Source organism: Chelonus insularis, unplaced genomic scaffold, assembly GCF_013357705.1.
Source record: "Chelonus insularis isolate UGA/USDA-ARS -01 unplaced genomic scaffold, ASM1335770v1 contig_88_pilon, whole genome shotgun sequence".
In the NCBI taxonomy this organism is placed as follows: Eukaryota; Metazoa; Arthropoda; class Insecta; order Hymenoptera; family Braconidae; genus Chelonus; species Chelonus insularis.
Window position 1 is genome coordinate 2,506,807 of NW_023276776.1, and position 19,150 is coordinate 2,525,956.

The window sequence follows — 19,150 nt, forward strand, 5'->3', positions numbered from 1 at the left end:
TCCATCATCGTGTGACCCCATTACCTTGACGTGCCCACCAGAAATTTTCACAGTACTCTGTCATAAAGACAATTGCCGGCGCACATCTTCCCTGTATTTAACATAAGTTAAGCGACGATTGTCTCAGCCAGGCATTTACAGTGATCGCACGCGTACACAAACATATAATATCCTCGACAATTTTCACGCAAGCGGTATATGTACACTAATTTAAATTGCGCAATGTTTGCATTCAAGTATGTATACTAGATGCAATGAGTGAGAGCTGCTGAATGTAAACTTTGTAAAATAACCTATGTTTATTAATTTCATAAATTTCATTCAATAGTTGTATACACATTTATCTTCAATAAGACATATAAATTTATTATATTTATTATGTATAACTCAAGAACTATAAAATATCACTTTCACTCAACATTTCTATTTCTGTTACAGTTATTTTTACTAACGCGTATTGGCTTTGTTTTGACCTTTACATTTTTCAAAATTTGGATTTATTGACATGGTAACAATGAATTCAAGATTCCTACTATTATCGTTTGTAAATGCAATCAAAATCAAAGAATATGACGTCATGTAGATGAACAAGTGTCGTAATATTATGATCACCTGAGATTAGTACATGTACCGACCGCATGTAGCGCTGCAATCGAATGAACATTTGATTGTTGAATTTTCTACACAATGAAAGGTATGTAATTGTTGATGAAGTAATTTTGCACTTGCTGTAATTAATTTTGTCCTATAAATAATTATTTTCTATAATAAAACAATTATATTCATCAGTATACATGCTGACTATTCAAAAATAGGTTAAATTGTAGTGCTTAATACAAATAACTTATATATTAAACTTTTTACAAGTTAAAATTACAAACTTTGCGCTTCTCATCATGATGGTGGGTATTTTTGTTTGACTTTAGATCTGTTAATAATAAGAGAATTATTCTTATCTACTGTTAATAACAATATTAATTGTTAGATAATTAATATTGACATATTACAGATAATGAACAGATTGGAGTATCAATTATAATGGTTAAAAAAATTGGAGTATTTGGTGCATATTATTTCTAAAAGTTGTTTACCCAGGATATTGTTTCTTTATTTCTATAAAAAATACTTTAATCAACAACGACAACTGCCGGCAAGCTGATCGAAGCTCCAAAACTACTGGGATGTTAGTCTAGCACTGAATATCTACGAACGTTTTTATTTTCTGATACAATTGCTCTCCGTCTTCTCTTTGCTATCTGGTCCATATCACAGCACCTTTCGATATGGCATTCAGATCATGTTGCTATTTATCTCTATTCTAATGTGGAAATTATCACAATACTGTGAAAAACATAAAATAGTAAATGAATTCAATTAAAATATATTAACTAATACGCTGGCTTAGTAGTGACAATTTTATGAAGAAGGAAGAAATCAAAATAACACTTTAATCCATGAGATAAATATCAAGATTATAAGTTTATTATCTTTACCCTGGGAACTTCGTATCACCCTGTGTCAAATAACATTTGCTTACGTAACAAAAATTATTTTTGCAATGATAAGACAACGATACTCAAGAGAAATTACTTGTGGATATGCTGTTAGTTGGTTTGTTGAAGAAGAAAAGAAATATTGAAGTAATGGAAAACAAATATAGAAATAATAAAGGAAACGAAGAATAAAAATATTTTCGAACGTTCAGTGACCTGATTATTCTCTTCTTGCTCAAGATAAAAAATTTGTTTAAAACTCAACTCATTTTAATGTTGGAGAATTTTCCCCTCTGTTAAGTTGTGAGTATCGAACTGACCACAACGACCACTTTTCAATCGATCGACCAACAGCTCGTTGAAACGAGCTATGACAGCAGTAGTCATGGAAAACGTAAATTGGAATCCTAGTAAGTAAATTTTATATTAATATAAATTATTTATCAAATTTTTTTATTGAATAATCTGTAAATAAAGTATCTTTTAAGCAATCACTTAATTCTTAATTTACTATTGAAGTTGAAAATTAATTTATTGATTTATCTAGTCTCCAGTATTGTTTCACATCCGTTCTAATTTTATTCTTCATAATGAAGCATATTATTTATTTAGTTTATTTATATTATTATTAAAATGTTTTTCTAAAAAATATTATTTTTTAGCGCTATCGAAGCTTCTCAATTCGTTGGAAGAAAATAGAACAGACATACCGAATTGTTCTGATGAAGAATTTGGCTTCTTGAGTGAATTACTAAGATCAAAAGAATTAAACGCTCTAGTTAACGTTCATAAAAAGATTCAAGCTAATGCTGAAGATGATAAATTCTTTCCTGTCCTTTCTAACTCAATGGATATTGATGCGGAAATACTTAACATGCTGTCCACAAAAACCCATAGTTCAGAACTGTGTAAAGAGTTATTTTATTTACTCCAAAAACCTCATATACAGGTAATTTAATTATAAAAATGTTTCATTGTGTTATTGTGTTTTATTTTTTTGTATTTGATAACTTGATGAATTCCACAGGGTTTACTTTGTACACATGATGCTGTTGCACAAAAAGATTATTATCCAAGACTGTCAGAAATTCCCATAGAAGTTGATGAAGACGAGGAAACGGTGAAAATTGTGCAGTTGGTGAAGTCAGATGAACCTCTGGTACGTCATAAAGATCGATCATTCGGTACCTGAACCAGATCGACGTGTATCGGCCTTTGAAATGGCTTTTAGCAATCATTATTATTACTTTTTGAGTAAACTAAACGTAATGAAACGCGTGAAGTGTGATTACTTAGATAAAATTAATACAACATACTATGATCTGAAACATCTTTAAATCCTGCATGAGTTTGAAACCTCTAAATTAAAGAGCCAATCTTCCAATATCTAAAAAGTATCCTTCTTTCTTAAAAAGCCATAAGGCTTGTAAATTTTTTTTCAATCCATAACATTCCCGCGAATTCTTCGCGATTCGCAGTGCGTTCCAAGTAATGACGTATTTTGTTTTATCCTCAAACTTGCCACGAAGAGCGGTGACGACGTTGAACCGATCCTGGTAAGTTTTCCCTTCGCTTTAGTTGCGTTTACTGGCTTTTAAATATGCAAATATTATCCAAAACAAAAGTTGAAACTATTCTACTTTTATTTATTGTAAATAAAATTCATCACAAGTAGGCTTAAATATAGTTTTTATTATTCATCTACACTAAAATCATTGAGACGTAATTTTTGTTAATTGTTTAATTGTTAAGTTACATTCTCAATCGTACTTTATATTTATTACAATTTCTTTTCTCATGATAAAAGGATGATTATTATTTAACATTGTTTGTTAAGTATAATTAGGAATATTTATATTTCAATCTTGCTCAATGATTTTTTAAATTTTTATTTTATTGTATATATACATAAATCCTTTCTTTTTTTTTTAATTGTAATGCATGATTATTGTGTATGTTTTTGCTGTACAAATAAAGCATTTTTTTGATTTTTAATTCTGTTTGTAATTATTTCAATTGTATATTCAAGCATGAACAGTGTATTCAGATCCTGTAAAAATACAGCGAGATATTTTATTTTTTTTTTCAGTTTCAAATATTTTTATTCCATCGTTTTTATCACAAAACACGTCTTATAAACGTCATGGTTGTTTTAGTTGACAAAAAATGTATTTTTTTCATTTGACAATATTATTTTACATTAATAATAGGGAGCTACATTAAAGACTTGTGAGAAGACGGGAAAAATAATAATAGCTCGAGTAATGCATGGAGGTGCTGCTGATAGATCTGGACTCATTCATGTTGGTGATCAAATTGTTGAAGTCAACGGAATAAATGTAGAAGATAAAACTCCTGGATGTGTTTTGAAAATTTTACAAAATTCCGAAGGGACACTAACATTCAAGCTCATTCCTGCTGAAAGCAAAGAGGGAATGAGAGAAAGTAAGGTATGAATACAATTTTTTATTAATATTTTTTCAATAAAACAAGTTAATCACGTATTTTTCCGTATTCTTCATCCGGTAAAATGAAAATAACTATTGTGATAGATCTATTTCTTTGAAATCCATTGAAATGGTTGTTTTTTTTATGAAGGTTCGAATGCGAGCTCACTTTTCTTACAAAGCTGCTGATGATCCTGAAGCGCCGTGTAAGGAAGCTGGACTTGACTTTAATAAGGGAGACGTGCTGCACATCGTATGCCAAGATGATCCTTATTGGTGGCAAGCACGTCGAGAAGGTGACAGAAATATGAGAGCTGGTTTGATACCCAGTCGAGCTTTTCAAGAGCGCAGGATTATCTTGGAACGCCAAAGGAAAAATAAGGATAAAAGTGATGATGAAAAAGATAACTTGAGTAAGAAATCAAGGATTAGACACGTTATATTAATGCTTTCAATATTCGTTAGATGATCCTTTAGACAGAAAATCCATGCAATCGAATTTTTTTTTCTCACTATATATTGTGAAGCTTTGTTTAAAAATTTTATTTTTCTAAAACAATAATCTAAAAAATCAATCATTAAAGCAATACTCTTAATCTATTCTTATAAATTGTGTTTAATTTACTGGCTGTGTTGATTTAAAAAATTAACAAAAAATTAATTGCATGTTACTAAAGGAGATTGTGAAGCTGTATTCATTAATTTTCTCATTAACACTTAACACAAATCGTTCCCTAACCCCGGTTGGTTAGGCTTGTGTTCTGTTCCAGTGCCTTTGCCCACATTGTGCCCCCGTCCTAGTACCTCTTTGCACGCTTCGCCTACAAAGTGCAACTTACAAGGAATTAAAACTAAAAAAATCATGTATGACGCTGCAGAAAACGACGATTTTGATCGCGAAGAGATAGCTACTTATGAGGAAGTTGCCAAGTTGTATCCGAGACCTGGCCTTTACCGTCCAGTCGTTCTTATTGGACCACCAGGAGTTGGGAGGAATGAACTCAAACGTAGACTTATGGCTACTGATCCTGATAAATATAAGACACCTGTACCATGTAAGATTAACATACAAAATAAAATAGCAGTATTAAATAAATATTATACTATTGGTTGAAATTTCTATTATAGACACGTCAAGACCACCAAGGCCTGGAGAAGTCGATGGAAAAGAATATTACTTTGTTACTCGAGAACAAATGGAAACGGAAATTGAATCAGGCAAATTTATCGAGTATGGAGAGTACAAAGGAAACCTCTATGGTACAAGTGCTGACAGTGTCAGTTCATTAGTTAATGCTGGCTACGTTTGTCTTCTCAATCCTCATTATCAAGCGCTTAAAATGCTTAGAAGACCTCAAATAAAACCATACGTCATTTATATTAAGCCTCCGAGATTTGAAATTCTCAAAGAAACTAGAAATGAAGCTAGAGCTCGGTCCACTTTTGATGAATCTAATTCGAGGGGATTTACAGATGACGAATTTCATGAGATTCTTCACAGTGCTGAAAGAATTGAATTTCTATATGCTCATTTCTTTGATGAAACAATCATCAATGCAGATTTACCGATTGCTTTTGAACAATTAGTAACGGCAATACATAGGGTTGAATCCGAACCACATTGGGTTCCCGCTTCTTGGGTCCAGTAAAGATTCAATTAACTATAAAATCATTATTTGCATTCTCACAATCTTGATTATGATATTGTAAATCGAAAATTTACAAAATTATAATTAATATCATTTTCACTTCGATACAAGTAAATAAGATTAACAATTAATTCAATCATTGAAACCTTTTCAGTTGATTATTAATTTATTGTATTCAACCGTAAAGCCTTTATTAATTATAAAAATATAGGAATTGGACAAATTGTCTTAATTATTTTTATTATTCATTATTTGTTTTATGAATAACAATTTTTTTTTTTTTAAATAACTTTGATTTCAGTTATTACATGAATTTTTACAATACTTTGTTCAATTAATTAATTCATAATTTTTTACTTAACATATTTTTTAAGAATCCTCACTGCCGAAGAAGTGTAACTTGATGATGACAACAAGAACGATTTATTATACTTACTGTATTATAAAACAAAAAATTTTAAAAATATTGTATAGAATAATTGAAATATTTTCTTCCAATACGAAATTAGTAATTTCACAATAAAAATTGATTGAAAATTAATTTTAAAAGTGAGAAAGAGTGAGAGAAAAGGCAAATGAAAAGTAACAGAGCTCTAATTGTTGTTAATTGTTGCCAAAAATTATAAAACAAAAGACATTGATGATTTATTACTAATTATTAAAATGAATTAATACAGAAGCTAATTATAGAAATAAATGTTTCACAGTTGTATTTTCCACTCAGCTATTTTCCACGTTGAAATATTTATTGTGAAAGAATAATTAGTCTAATAGTTAATTTGATTTAATAAAATAAATAACCTGTTATGAACTACTAATATTAATGAATGGATTGATTTATTAATAATTAAATGATTTATTGTTATTTCTATGAATCATCATTGATAAATTTCACATTGAATAGATGAATTTCAATGTAAAACAAAAAAAATATATATTAATAAAATGATGATGATAATACTAATTAAAATAAATTAGTTTTTTATTTATTTGATGGGAGATAAGTTTAGAATTAGAGTACACGTACTTTGACCACTTCCATGCAGTCACAGTAGAACAAGTCAAACATTTTGTCGCTTCTAATTTTCGAGGGCATATCAGAGCCGAAATAGAACACGAACGAAGCTTATTTCACGCGATCTGCCTTTACTTACTGACATTAAATTTTTTTTACATTTTTAAAAATAACAATATCATCACCATCAATCACAATCCTCTACAAAAATAATAACATACGTAAAATAATCAACTTCAAATAAATATAAAATTTAATTTTCTATAGTGACAAATAATTTACTTAATGTGCAGTGTCATGTGAAGAGGGAATAATTTAAGTTTAACGATGATATTAAAATGAAATACTGGATATTTAAATAAATAATTAAAAGTATTTAATTAAATATATTAATATTACTGTGAGTTTCTACCAAGCTACTCATTATAGTTAGTTGGTGCTGTCAGTTTATTTTTCACAGTGAGTTCGTCCTATCAAAAACCAAAAAACTCTCTCTCTACATTACTTCTTTCAAAGTTTGAACAAATATTAAATGTTACTTGCATAAAAACTAGTATCTCATGTTAAAAGTCAGTGTAATTATTCAATTTCATTGATAATCAGTTAAGTAAAGAGTGGAATTAAAAATTGAAAATTTAACGTTATCAATTGCATCAATTAAATTTGAAACTTTAAATCACTACTAGGTTGATGGAACCTTGACATAGATGTTTTTAAAATTCTTCTTTCCATCATATATTCTCAAGTTTTCATCAACGCCTAGCAAAACTTGCATCGATTAGAGTCGTTAACAGATCTACAAAGTATAACACGCGCGAGATAATTTCCAGGTAGAGGTATCGCCGCCTTACACCTGGGTGAGATTCGCGCTTGCGTGATTTTCGAGCTTGCAATTCAAACTTTCCAGTAGACAGTAGAATACATAAAGGTGAGCATCAAGAACATATCACGATGGTATTGAATCGGCGAATCGGGGATACCAATGCAGAAGAATCCAAGTCATCTACTTATCAGGTAAATACATCATGATAGTTTCTAAAAAAATTTTTTTATTATTAAATTGAAAGTTTGAATAAATTTAAAAATAATTGAATATTATTAGTGTAATTGGTATGCTGAATGTTAAAATAAATACCTGATAAATATCTTGACGATGAATATTAACAAGTATACGTCAATTTTCGTTTTAAGCTGATAGATTTATTTATAAACTTCAAAATATGACGATGAGCTTCCCTCTATGTGCAGCAGTTGTCGCTCGATTAAAGAGCATCTATACATCTTCGATGACATGAAGAGCGCAGCGATAAATCTAGTCATTAGTACGGTCAAGTCGTAGCTCAAGTTCCTGACCAAGTAAATGGACATTGAGGAACTTGGTATAAATCATGGAGAGAATAATGTTTACCTGAAGTATTTAATCAAATTTTTTTTATATTCATTTGCTTGCGTGATTTATCGGTAACAGTTCTGACCTTGAGCACGAAAGGTTGTTTTGAATGTGACCAAGCGTGGATTCTCTTTCACTTCATATGTTAGGATCCACCCTCTTGTCTCTGGAGAGTAGTCAAGCCCATATAACAAATGTATTTACATTTCAACATCAACTCTTGAAGAAAAAATTCATTTTTTCAAGTCCTAAAATATTTTAAAAAATTATTTTATATTTAATTAGTTAGGAATTTGATCAAGAATGTTTGATATAACATTACGTCAAACCATATCAAGTTTCACTTCACCTTGTAACTCTTAATCCCTAGAAGATCAACTATTGTAAACTCGTATTGTACGGAAAAATTCAAAGGAGCACTGGAGTAATCGATCATATTTTTATCTTTATTTGTCAACAGTGTAATTGTTTTGGAACAGATGGTGAGGAAAGTGAAGCCTAGTAAGACAAGAATTATAAACTGTTATCATTTAATACATTTCACAGTATTTACGATATTTCTTTCACTGTTGTACTTGAAAATAAAACAGAAAAAAAAACAAATTTAATTTTAGATTTATATATACTTTGTAATTTTTATGATTCACTAGGTTATCTAAATTCACTTCTATATTTTTAGATTAGATTTCAAAAAAAGAAATGAATGAATATTAGTTCTAATCAAATTCTTCATTATGTGAGACCGGAATGAGCTTGGGAGTGAAATTGATTGACATCAACCTCTTCTTCTCTGCTCTTCAACCCTCAGTTCAATCAACGTCTTCAGTAGCTAGCACGAAAGCCAATCAACTAATGTTTCCGCATGTCTTAAGCTTCTACAAATTTGATCCAATTCCAACTTGACAACTTATCACAGTTTCTCGATTGTTTTCTTCTAACAATAAAAAAAACCGTTAATTTGGAAGTTAAGTTTGCAAATGACGCCATCTACATTAAAATACGCGTGCGCAATAGATCTTTTCTTCAGTTGTAATTCTCATTCAAAAGTCATTCCATTATCTTCAAAGAATAAAACGTGATATATCATGTGTATTGAAAAGATCTCAAGAATGTCGTACTCTGACCCTGAACAATCATCATTTCAGCGTTTGATGGAGACGAGTACGACGACCGGACGACGATGGAATTTATCTGACGTCTCAACACACCGCGAGAGCATCATCGGCGTAACAAGTACGAGTGGTCAACAGCAAAAGCTCCCCACCTTCTACGAGCCCACCACTCATCAAGTAAGTACTTCTCTTTCTATCTATTTCTTTATATTCTTATTCTTCATCACATAATTCGCCCGCTTATTCGCTCATCGTTCGAGTTCGCGAGTGCTTGTCGAATCAGCAATCTATTTGTCAACATCATCAGCTTCTCACTCGTATTTGATCACTGTCATCTAACATACATTATTTTCAACCACCAGAAAGTCCATCGGATCCTTACTGAACATAAATCCAAGTCAAGAAGTCGAGAAAGAAACTCGAAAAGCTCTTCATCAGTTTGTGATCTTCCAAACTACGTTGTTGCTTCCAAAGGAAATTTATCACCCGGCTTTTTTGCGTTACGAGAAAGCTGTTCGAAAAATTGTTCAACTTTATCTGGAAAAGAAAAGAAGTGTTCTGAATCTCCATTAGCTAATAGTCGTGCCAATGATTTTGTGAGAACTGGTAAAGTTCATAAATCTAGTTCGAATAACTGGGAACGAAAAGGTGAATCAGATAAGTCTTCCTCAAGACCAAAAAGTGGAAAACATATCACCAAGTCTTCCAGTGTACCAATAAATCTAAAAGAAGGTAAGTCAGTGACATCTTTATTACTCGATAAAAGCCTTATTGTTATTTCATTTACACTGCAATTGTACTAAGTGTTTTCATTTTTTTCTTTGTCTATGTTGTGTTAGCGTTATGTCAAGACTTCAAGATATTTTTACCCAACACAAGTATTTTAAAAATCTTCAAAAATATGCATTACATTTCCATAAATAATACAATTGAATATTTATATAAATTAAAAAACGTGATAATTATTTATTTACAATTTAAAATATAAATATATAATTTATGCAGTCTATTATTAAAATGATTTTATTCTATTATTATTCGATCAAGAATATGAGATAAGCTTTATATACAGAAAACATATTGAAATATAAGTCACGTGAAAATGACTTTCTTTAGGCAAGAAAATTGAATTTATGTTAATTTACCTCTTTCAATCCTTCATAAATTTAACGTATTATTTAATATAAAGATGAATGTTTTATTTTATAACTTTTATGACAATATTAATGATAATAACAGTAACCATAAAAATGCTACGTCAAATTCATTCCCACCTTCATCAACAATAACTTTTATGTTAGTCAAATTGTTTATATAATTTACTCACGCATCTAGTGATTGATCTATATTTAATACTACTGTTACAGGATTAGGAACTGGTCCACCTGATAAAACATCAAATGATAAGACATTAAAAAAATCGTCATTTGAAAAAATTGTAGAAAATAAAAGTGAAGTGAATTCAACATCTACCAAGAAGAAGAGTAATTCATCCAATTCACGTCCTAATCGTCCAGTGATTAATTTTAAAAAATCTTCAAGTCGTCATACGTTGAATTCAGAAAGTGTAGTGAAACCAAACACTAAAACTTCATCAATTGATTGGTGTGAAGCAAGAAAAAAAGTGTCTTTTAGTTCTGATACAAGTTTTACTGAAAAAAAAATATCAAAAAAATCAACAGCAATTCATGAATCTAAAATTTACCATAAGGGTGTCTTGAGAGGTAAGCATTGTGATAAATAATAGATAAAAAAAATTCTTAGATTATTTTTTCAAACAAGGAAGAATGTATTTATTGAATTTAATTGTTCTAATTTACCTTGAAGACATCAGCAGTACTAATCCCAAGAAGAGATCATTTAAATCCGCTTCTGGAGAAACAATGAGCCAAACACTTTTACGAGCTGCTCGTGATGCTGATGAATTTGCTCTCAATGACATCATATCAAGGATACGAAGGTGTAATCTCAGTTCTATCGATGTTAATATCACCGATTCAAGTGGCAGGGTATGATTTGTCTTATCAAATCCCTCTAATTTACACATTCAATTATATTTTATTCATTATAATTGTCTGTCGTCACTTTGTTTTATATTACACAAAACTATTTTTCAATTCTAGATAAATCTAAATCTTCAATCATAATATAAATGATCAAATTAAATGATTCTATTAAATTGACTCGCGTGAGTAAAAGGTCTGATCAAGTAGTGATCGATATCAGTTACATTCTTATTTTCTCACGCGATAATATACACTTTGTTAAACGATAAATCTGCTGAATTTTTTTTTTTGTTACTTTCTGAGAAAATTTATGATTAGAAAACGATGATACTTTAAAGTATTTTTAAGATTCATTGACGTTATTAGTTGCTACGTAGGCCAAACATGTTATGTCTACATTTATACGCAGTTAAAATTCAAACATTATCATCAGTTCTTTCAAAAGATACTTAAAATTCTTGAACATTCATTTCAGAACAATTAAGTCGTTTTTAAAATAATAAATCTATTAATATATAATAGAGTAAAAATCATTTTTCCTTATTTTGTAAAGAATAGTATTATTATGTTCACTTATATTTTTATTACTTCCTCATTTTTAACATTACAAAAATATGAAATATCATAATGTTATATTGTTAATGATTTAAATAAAATCTATCCAACATTTTATGATTTAATTCATTCAAATTTGCTTGCATGACTTTGAACACTTTTTTATTCAAAGAATTTAAATCTTTGTTGTTTTCATTTAGAGTTGTTTTACATCTATATTTCTTGCATCTTTTTGTTATTGCTACTCATTTTTCATAGTTCAGTGCTTAGCATTGTTTTCTTTTGCAGCTTTGAATATTGAAACAGTAAAGTACTGCTTTTGAAAATAGATCGAAATACTAACAGTGGAATGTAGAAAACCTTGACCGTGTCTTTGATTCTATAGAACAACACTGACCCAAATGATTCCCATATATTTCTTTAGTGATTTATATCTAAAAAAAAAGAATTCTAATGAAATAATGAAATTTAGGTATAAAAATGCTTTCTGTTATTCAATATAAAGATTGTATTTAATTGAATGAATGACAGCAATAGTTTGCAAACAGCAGATGTTTGTGTGATACCATTGATTATCGTTTATGAGATAAAAATATCAAATAACTGTAAAAACAATTATCAATTGGCTTTAAATAATATATTATAATTACAATTATATAAAGCATTGAAATATCATGTAAAATTATAGGTAACACAACATAGAACCTGAGAAGATTGAATCTCAACTTCTGGATTTACGTAATGAATTCAGTTTATACTTAATACTTAATAATAAGCTGAAGCCACAGAATTCTGTATTAATACTCTAATACGCAAGAACGAGATGTAATAGTTTATTTATGTGTCCTCAGAGTGCGATAAGCTACATGGCGGGTAATGGATCAGCAGATGTACTAGAAATTGTTCTATCTTACTCCAATGCTAATCCAAATCTTCCGGATAATGAAGGCAATACACCACTCCATTTTGCAGCTCAAGCTGGTAATTAATTTCCTCAAACAATAATTAATCATAATGATTTAATAAATTAATAAAATAGGAAATAATCAATTAACGAACTGTAATTATTAGGACAAGCTGAGTGTCTAAATATTCTTCTTCAAAAGAGTTCAGGTATTGAACTTGATGCTCGTAATGTCCTTGGCTTCACTCCCCTCATGAAGGCTGCTCTTCAAGGCCGAACTAAGTGCGCCAAAATTCTCCTGTTTGCTGGTTTGTGACCTTCTCTTTCTTGAATCAATATCAAGATATTTGTTAAATTTAATATTTTTCTGTCAGGAGCTAATCCAACTTTAAGGGACCACGGAAGAGGTTTTCGAGCGGAACAGTGGGCAAGGTTCTGTGGTCGACACGTCTGTGCTGAGGTAATTGAAAGATTCACTAGACACAAACTTATCGAGAAATCTTCTTGTCGGTGGGGCAGTGAACCAGAACTTGCAACCAAAGTACTTCAAGGAAAAGTAAATATATGAATAAATAAAATTAAATGATGAATATTGGTTGTAATTTATGTATTTTTATAGATTATTCCAGTACCGTTGAACCAACCATCAGCAGCATCATCTGGATTAAAATCTAGAATAAAACGAGTTTTTAGAAATCCTCATTCTGATAAAAGCTTTTCATTGGTTTCGCAATTAACTAATGCAGCTCTTTGCGCCAGTTCTCCAGTACTTCCAAAACCAGGTGATGTTTCTTCTGCCAAAGATGTTATTCGTCCTTTAAATGTACCACAATTAAGGTAAAAATGTTTACTTACTTTTTATGTTGATAATTTTTTTTATTTATACAGTATATAAGTCAATTTAACAAAATAACTTGATTTTAGAATAACTTTAGTCGCTTCAATGGATATTCTAGAAAAGTGTGAAGTCAATTATTCAGAACCTGAAACGGCAAAACCATCCAGAGTAAAGAAAAAAAATACATAGCATCTATTGCGATCACTGAAAATGGTAAATTGTTGTGGATTACATAATACCTCCGTGATTGAAGAGATAGATAAGTTTAAAGCTCGCTGGACAAACTTAAGCTAATCCAGCTGGTTTATATTCGTTGACTATAAATCATTGTGGCTTCCTTGGTCTCCTACAAACGTTTCTCAGACTTTATGACTGACTGATCAAATTTTTCCAAGTCTTTACATTGTAACGTATAAACATTCTCTAACTATCTTTAGATTATGAAAATATTAAAAGCTTCAGCTAAATTTTTTCGTTACATCATCCTTCAAGTACAGTATGATCATTTATCACTACTTATTAATTTACCAATAATCACAATAATAATTATGATCTAAATAAGTAATATAACAAAAAACTGATTTTGAATAAAATATTTTCATATAAAAAAACTCATCAGCAAAGAATTCTCTACTAAATGAATAATAAATAATTATTATTGAAAAATCAATTATATAATAATCAAGTCTTTAATGAAAATAATATATATAAATATATGCGTACGAATATATCGTTTTTATCTATAAAATTATTAAAATTGTGCATTAGCACGGACGGAAGTTTATCAGATACTAAAGTAGGCTAAAAAAAATTTCCTATGCTCAGTATCATCCAGCACGTCGATTTCGTCGTTGTCGACGATTTTTTGTACTCGACAAAATTTCATAAGCCTGTTGAATCTCCATGAACCTTTCTTGAGCCGCTCTTCGTTCCTCATCAGAACCTTTCACCTTGTCAGGATGATATTCTTTGGATAGACTTCTCCACTTGGCTGTGATTTCACTTTCTGAGGCAGTTTGTGAGAGACCTAGCACCTAGAAAAATAACATTTTAGATAGAATAATTCAATTTATTTCTGTAACAAATATAAAAATATTATTAAGATTTCTGTATAAATAGTTGATTTCTATAAAAATATTAAATGTATTGATGGCTTTTTTTTACTATTTTAATATAAAAAATATACTACAATAATTTTTGAATAAAAATTGAACTTTTTCTGAATGAACTTTTAGAAAATAATAACAATTAAATTTTTAAATATTATTTAATCCTTTAAAGTAATTACAACTATTTTATACGAACCCTATATGCATTTATCTCTCCTCGAAGATCAGACATATCAATTAACTGGTGCCATGTGGCCCAAAATCCCTGATTCTTCATTTGTTCCCATGTCGACCATAAAGTAGTCTACCAACAATTACAAAAATTAAAATAAATAATGTTTAAAGATTTTTTATATTATATTATTTTGTTGTAAACATCAAATGTTTGAAATTTTACTCTACCTTTAAATCTAACCAAATTGGAGACGTGAAGAAATGCTTTACAGCTTCTGACAAGCGTATTTCTTCTCCATCGCTATCGGTAACAACAGCATTGAAATAAAAATAACTTGTCCAGAGACTTAAGTATAAACAAATAGCACAAGATAACGCTAAGCATCGTTTCATTGGAGAACGTTTTTCTCGTGGTTTTAAACGCCATTTTTTACTAAAAGTATCAAAGGCAAGAGTAGTTAGAACAACCATCAAACTTAACCATGTGCTGTCATCTCCAATATAATATAATGTTGGATATATCATGTATGCAGTAACAAGTGAAACCCAAAGTGAACCTTCTTCTCTGCCAATATTTCCAACAACCCATACCCCTGAAATTATTAATTCTCAGTAAATTAAAATTATTTATATTATTGAGGATTATAGTACAATGTTTATCTATTATAAAATTAATTATTTATAAATTCAGCTAACAGCAATTCCAAGATAGTAAAATACATTGTCATTTACATGATCTATACTAGTTGATAAAAAGCTATATAAATACCTAAAGCAACACTAAATGGAACGAGGATCATCAAAGGTCGCAAGTTCATTCCATAAATTTCTTCTTGTGGTATAGCCATCCATGTTAATTGGCCCCAAATGTAACTAATTATAATAGCACCAACAAAACGAACTGTAGAAAACGGTGGCTAAAATTGAATTCATTCAATAAATTAATTCAGTTTTTAATTTTTAATGAGCTGCAATTTTTTTTATTGGTATTATAGTAAAAAAAAAATATATACCTTTTTATTGTGACGGACATTGAATTTGAACCACTCTACATATTTGGGATGGTCATTAGCATCATCAACATAAGTAGGAATTTTGAAAAAATCTCGAAGCCAACCAATACCAAAATATCCCCCTAAAGTTGAAAACCAGATAAAAGCATGCGCATCACGGCCCAAATAAAGATGATGTGCTCCAAATAAACCGCCAAAAAACCACCAAAAATATGCCCAAAATCTAGACTTCATCTTCTTCTCGTTAACACTTTGAAATGAATTTATTTCATCACTTTTATTTGTTCCATTCGAATGAACGATCCCATTTTCTCGCTTTCCTTTAGTTACAGTCATTGAGGAAGACTTAGTTTTTCTTTTTAAACTGTCAATTTCTGGAAAATTTCACGAGCTTTATCAGTAACTTAGACCTTCACAAATGATAAGAAAATTATAAGAATTATGGCTTATGACTCATAAACTATTGGCACTGCCTTTGGAAATTTAAATTCACTAGCAATACACTATGTTATTTGTATGTCATGGTAATTGTTTACTTAAAAGTCACATTACATATCAAATTAAAGATTTTTTATATGTTATAATATTTTTAGTACCTTTATAACTAAGTATATTTCAACAAAAGCCCGAAATAAATTCTAAAAAAGTTAACAAAAAAATTTTACTCTCATTAACTCGTGTGTCACTTAAAAATGACACGTAATCACAACTGTTCGATTGAGAACATTAACAATCACAATTAGTTAAACTTAGTTAAAATGTTTCAGCAATACAATAAGAACTGGTTCAATGTACCTCAGTATTAGAATGATGAAAGAATTCGAATGAATAACGGTATAAGTCTGACGTGGAAAGAGGAGGTCCTCCTTTGACTTCCGAGTTCTCTCAAGGCTTCCAATGTGCTCTTGACCGTGATAATCATACCTAAATGTATATATACACAGTTCCAAGAATATTCAGGTAAAGTATTACACGTGGTTGAATCGATTCACATTCAGATTCTGTATTATATACTTCAAAATAAATATTAAAATAAAATTTCCAAAAAATATATAATCTTGATTTAATTATTGAACATCAAAATCACTCGGAAAGAAATATTTACTTTTTGGATATTGATTCATAAAAAAATCGATCAAAAACTTGTGCAGGTAATTTTAACACATGATTTTGTTAAGTACATGGAATGATTTATGCTTATTAATATATTAAAACATTGATTTTAAATAATAATATATATTATATTGTTCTTTCATTGTGATATAATCTAAAAATTTTTATTAATTATTTGTGACAATATATCTTATGAATTTTCAAAAACTGGAATGAGTATTTTGTTTGTTGACATTTCACGCTATCAGAAATACATACACTGTTTTATCTACAGTAGTATGAAATTTTAATTTTCACTCATTCTGTATTCAAAATGGCGGATGTTATGAATCAATGCGTGCATAACAATATTGACCGGTGGAAAGTTGATGAAAATAAATGTTTTTTGCACATTTGTATAATAAAATATTGTTTTAGTGATAAGTAGTAATATAGAAATGAATAAAAAACAATCATTAAGCCATAAAGAATGGAGAAGAATTGCAAAAAAAGAACGAAGAAGACGTATTAGACGTAAAATTGCTCAAGAAAGAGATGCTGATGAAGATCGTTTGAGGGCGACACTAGAAAAAAGCGCGGATTATTTGAATTGGGTAGAAGAACAAGAGAGGTTAAATGAAGAGAAAGAAAAAAAAGAACATGAAGAAAACGAAAGACGATGGATTGAAGCTGAGGTAATTATTATTTTTTATACATGGAATTTATTAAATCATAAAGAATTTTATATATCTTTGTTATTCAAATTTTTTTATAGCTAAAAGCACAACAAGAATGGAAAGAACTTCAACTTCGTAAAATGAAAGCTCGACAAGAACAATTGCAACAAGAAGAAAAAATTAGAAAGGAATTCGAAGCTAAGCAAGAAGCTGTAAGAAAGAAGAATGAAGAATTAAAACTCAAACAAGAAGAGGAGCTCAGACGTCAAGAACAAATACAGAGGGAAATTGATGATTACATTGATAATGGAGCTAAAACTCCAGAAGCTTTACAAGTGGTTATTGATAGTCAGCCTGGTAAAGAAATTTGTCCATTTTTCTCTAAAACTGCAGCTTGTAAATACGGAGATTCTTGTTCAAGGAATCATAGAAGAAGTGCTTTGACAAAAATAATTATTATTCCCGGTTTCTATAGTCATTTTTCGTTGGAAAAAAATTCTGCTGAATATGATACAGATATAGGTTTAGAATTCGAACTTGTAGAAACGCGTAAACATTTCAGAGAATTTTATAAAGATGTTGTACCAGAGCTAGAAAGTTATGGAAAAATAAAAACACTGAAGTGTTGTTGCAATAGTGAAGTACATTTACGAGGGAATTTGTATGTTGAATATTACGATAAAAGAGATGCTGCAAGAGCTTGGAGACAACTAAAAGGTCGTTGGTATGCAGGTAGACAACTTAATTGTGAATTTGCTAATTTTAAATCATGGAGAAATGCAGTCTGTGGAATGAATAAGTGCCCTAAAGGTCGTTCATGCAATTATTTACATACATTTACAAACTATACTGCTGATTATGATATAAAAAGTCCACCAAGGCGATCTAAAAATTCAGAAAGAGAATTAACAAGCAGTAGACGAAGTAAAATGTCTTTTGATGAATCTATAAAAAGTGATTTTAATTATCATCGCAATTGGAGGTGGTCAGAGTCACCTGAAATAGAAAGAAATAATTCACCATCTTATTCCCAAAGTTGGGATAGATGCACTGAAGATTTTAGAGAAGAACATAAACAGCTTGACCATTATAAAAGGTCAAATTCTCAAAGCTCTCGATCGAAAAACCGTAAAAAGTATTCACGGTCTCCACAGTCTTCAAGGTCTTCTAGATCATTATCACGATCTCGCAGCAAGAAAAAAAAGCGGAGACGCTCAAATGAAAATGAACATAAAGATTGTTCTAAAAAAAATTCTGATACTGACAAAGAAAACGGAAGTAATTCTAAAAAAATAAAATCTCATGAGAAATTACAGAATAAATCAGAATTAATAACCGAAGATAATAGCAAAAAAAATGTGATAGTGCCAAATAATGAATTATTACAAAAATTAGACGATCGCAGTAATGAGATCATTGATATGTCACGAATAAAAGAGATGGAAAGCCAAAATAATTGGGATACTACAGATTCTGAGGAATATAATGATGATGATTAATTGTGTATTCCATGTGTGTATTATTTTAAGATTATTCAATTATAAATGTCATACTAGTCCATTGATAAGTGATCTACATTAAAAAAAAATGAAAAATATTAAAATCAACAAGCTCAAGATAAAATATTTTTTATAACATGTACAACAGATTAGTATGGATGTATAAAATAAATAGAA

General features: G+C 29.7%; 5 protein-coding genes and 1 long non-coding RNA gene across 12 annotated transcripts in view; 3 read left to right on the forward strand and 3 right to left on the reverse strand.

Moving 5' to 3' along the window:
* Positions 1-418, reverse strand: part of LOC118071872 (Krueppel-like factor 5) — a 40,034-nt gene extending 39,616 nt beyond the window's left edge. For both annotated transcript variants that reach the window (XM_035091331.1, XM_035091330.1), the window contains exon 1: positions 25-418. The gene's annotated coding sequence lies outside the window, so the exon portion shown is untranslated. The remainder of the gene's footprint in view (positions 1-24) is intronic.
* Positions 419-1,228: 810 nt separating this feature from the next.
* metro (membrane palmitoylated protein 7-like protein metro) lies at positions 1,229-5,794 on the forward strand. 3 transcript variants are annotated; one of them, XM_035091714.1, is made up of 8 exons: positions 1,229-1,903; positions 2,156-2,442; positions 2,521-2,652; positions 3,023-3,049; positions 3,704-3,943; positions 4,092-4,353; positions 4,693-4,995; positions 5,069-5,794. In XM_035091714.1, exons 1-8 carry the CDS (start codon positions 1,864-1,866, stop codon positions 5,587-5,589), a joined length of 1,812 nt encoding a protein of 603 aa, XP_034947605.1. In that variant the 5' UTR covers positions 1,229-1,863; the 3' UTR covers positions 5,590-5,794. The 3 variants fall into 3 exon arrangements, with proteins under 3 accessions (XP_034947605.1, XP_034947607.1, XP_034947606.1); XM_035091716.1 differs by having other exon boundaries at positions 4,819-4,995; XM_035091715.1 differs by lacking the exon at positions 3,023-3,049.
* A 1,628-nt stretch (positions 5,795-7,422) lies between these two features.
* Positions 7,423-14,544, forward strand: LOC118072100 (protein HOS4-like). The gene is made up of 10 exons (XM_035091713.1): positions 7,423-7,618; positions 9,140-9,283; positions 9,469-9,838; positions 10,474-10,830; positions 10,934-11,115; positions 12,519-12,648; positions 12,739-12,879; positions 12,946-13,127; positions 13,191-13,408; positions 13,496-14,544. The coding sequence occupies exons 1-10, from the start codon at positions 7,556-7,558 to the stop codon at positions 13,596-13,598; spliced, it is 1,890 nt and encodes a 629-aa protein (XP_034947604.1). The 5' UTR covers positions 7,423-7,555; the 3' UTR covers positions 13,599-14,544.
* On the reverse strand, positions 7,499-11,060 carry LOC118072106 (uncharacterized). Of its 3 annotated transcripts, none has more exons than XR_004690980.1 (8): positions 10,927-11,060; positions 10,580-10,758; positions 10,434-10,491; positions 9,489-9,643; positions 8,344-8,492; positions 8,080-8,242; positions 7,740-8,012; positions 7,499-7,639 (listed from the first exon to the last, which is right to left on the reverse strand). It is a non-coding gene; the product is annotated as an uncharacterized lncRNA (long non-coding RNA). The 3 variants fall into 3 exon arrangements; XR_004690979.1 differs by having other exon boundaries at positions 8,775-9,643; XR_004690981.1 differs by lacking the exon at positions 9,489-9,643.
* On the reverse strand, positions 14,209-16,873 carry wus (TM2 and DnaJ domain-containing protein wurst). 2 transcript variants are annotated; one of them, XM_035091718.1, is made up of 6 exons: positions 16,501-16,873; positions 15,706-16,079; positions 15,462-15,609; positions 14,921-15,285; positions 14,715-14,822; positions 14,209-14,443 (listed from the first exon to the last, which is right to left on the reverse strand). In XM_035091718.1, the coding sequence occupies exons 2-6, from the start codon at positions 16,039-16,041 to the stop codon at positions 14,237-14,239; spliced, it is 1,164 nt and encodes a 387-aa protein (XP_034947609.1). In that variant the 5' UTR covers positions 16,042-16,079; positions 16,501-16,873; the 3' UTR covers positions 14,209-14,236. The 2 variants fall into 2 exon arrangements, with proteins under 2 accessions (XP_034947609.1, XP_034947610.1); XM_035091719.1 differs by having other exon boundaries at positions 16,302-16,873.
* A 266-nt stretch (positions 16,874-17,139) lies between these two features.
* LOC118072103 (U2 small nuclear ribonucleoprotein auxiliary factor 35 kDa subunit-related protein 2) lies at positions 17,140-19,111 on the forward strand. Its single transcript, XM_035091717.1, has 2 exons — positions 17,140-17,492; positions 17,573-19,111. Exons 1-2 carry the CDS (start codon positions 17,256-17,258, stop codon positions 18,971-18,973), a joined length of 1,638 nt encoding a protein of 545 aa, XP_034947608.1. The 5' UTR covers positions 17,140-17,255; the 3' UTR covers positions 18,974-19,111.
* Positions 19,112-19,150: the final 39 nt, after the last annotated feature.

Coding starts and splice junctions, on each gene's coding strand:
- metro (XM_035091714.1), top strand. CDS start 1,864: ATGACAGCAGTAGTCATGGAAAACGTAAATTGGAATCCTA. Junction 2,653..3,022: donor TGAAGTCAGATGAACCTCTG/GTACGTCATAAA, acceptor CTTGCCACGAAG/AGCGGTGACGACGTTGAACC. Junction 3,944..4,091: donor AGGGAATGAGAGAAAGTAAG/GTATGAATACAA, acceptor TTTTTTATGAAG/GTTCGAATGCGAGCTCACTT.
- LOC118072100 (XM_035091713.1), top strand. CDS start 7,556: ATGGTATTGAATCGGCGAATCGGGGATACCAATGCAGAAGAATCCAAG. Junction 10,831..10,933: donor CCATAAGGGTGTCTTGAGAG/GTAAGCATTGTG, acceptor TTTACCTTGAAG/ACATCAGCAGTACTAATCCC. Junction 13,409..13,495: donor TTAAATGTACCACAATTAAG/GTAAAAATGTTT, acceptor ACTTGATTTTAG/AATAACTTTAGTCGCTTCAA.
- wus (XM_035091718.1), bottom strand. CDS start 16,041: ATGACTGTAACTAAAGGAAAGCGAGAAAATGGGATCGTTCATTCGAAT. Junction 15,286..15,461: donor TCCATTTAGTGTTGCTTTAG/GTATTTATATAG, acceptor TAATAATTTCAG/GGGTATGGGTTGTTGGAAAT. Junction 14,823..14,920: donor CAATTTGGTTAGATTTAAAG/GTAGAGTAAAAT, acceptor AATTGTTGGTAG/ACTACTTTATGGTCGACATG.
- LOC118072103 (XM_035091717.1), top strand. CDS start 17,256: ATGAATAAAAAACAATCATTAAGCCATAAAGAATGGAGAAGAATTGCA. Junction 17,493..17,572: donor GACGATGGATTGAAGCTGAG/GTAATTATTATT, acceptor ATTTTTTTATAG/CTAAAAGCACAACAAGAATG.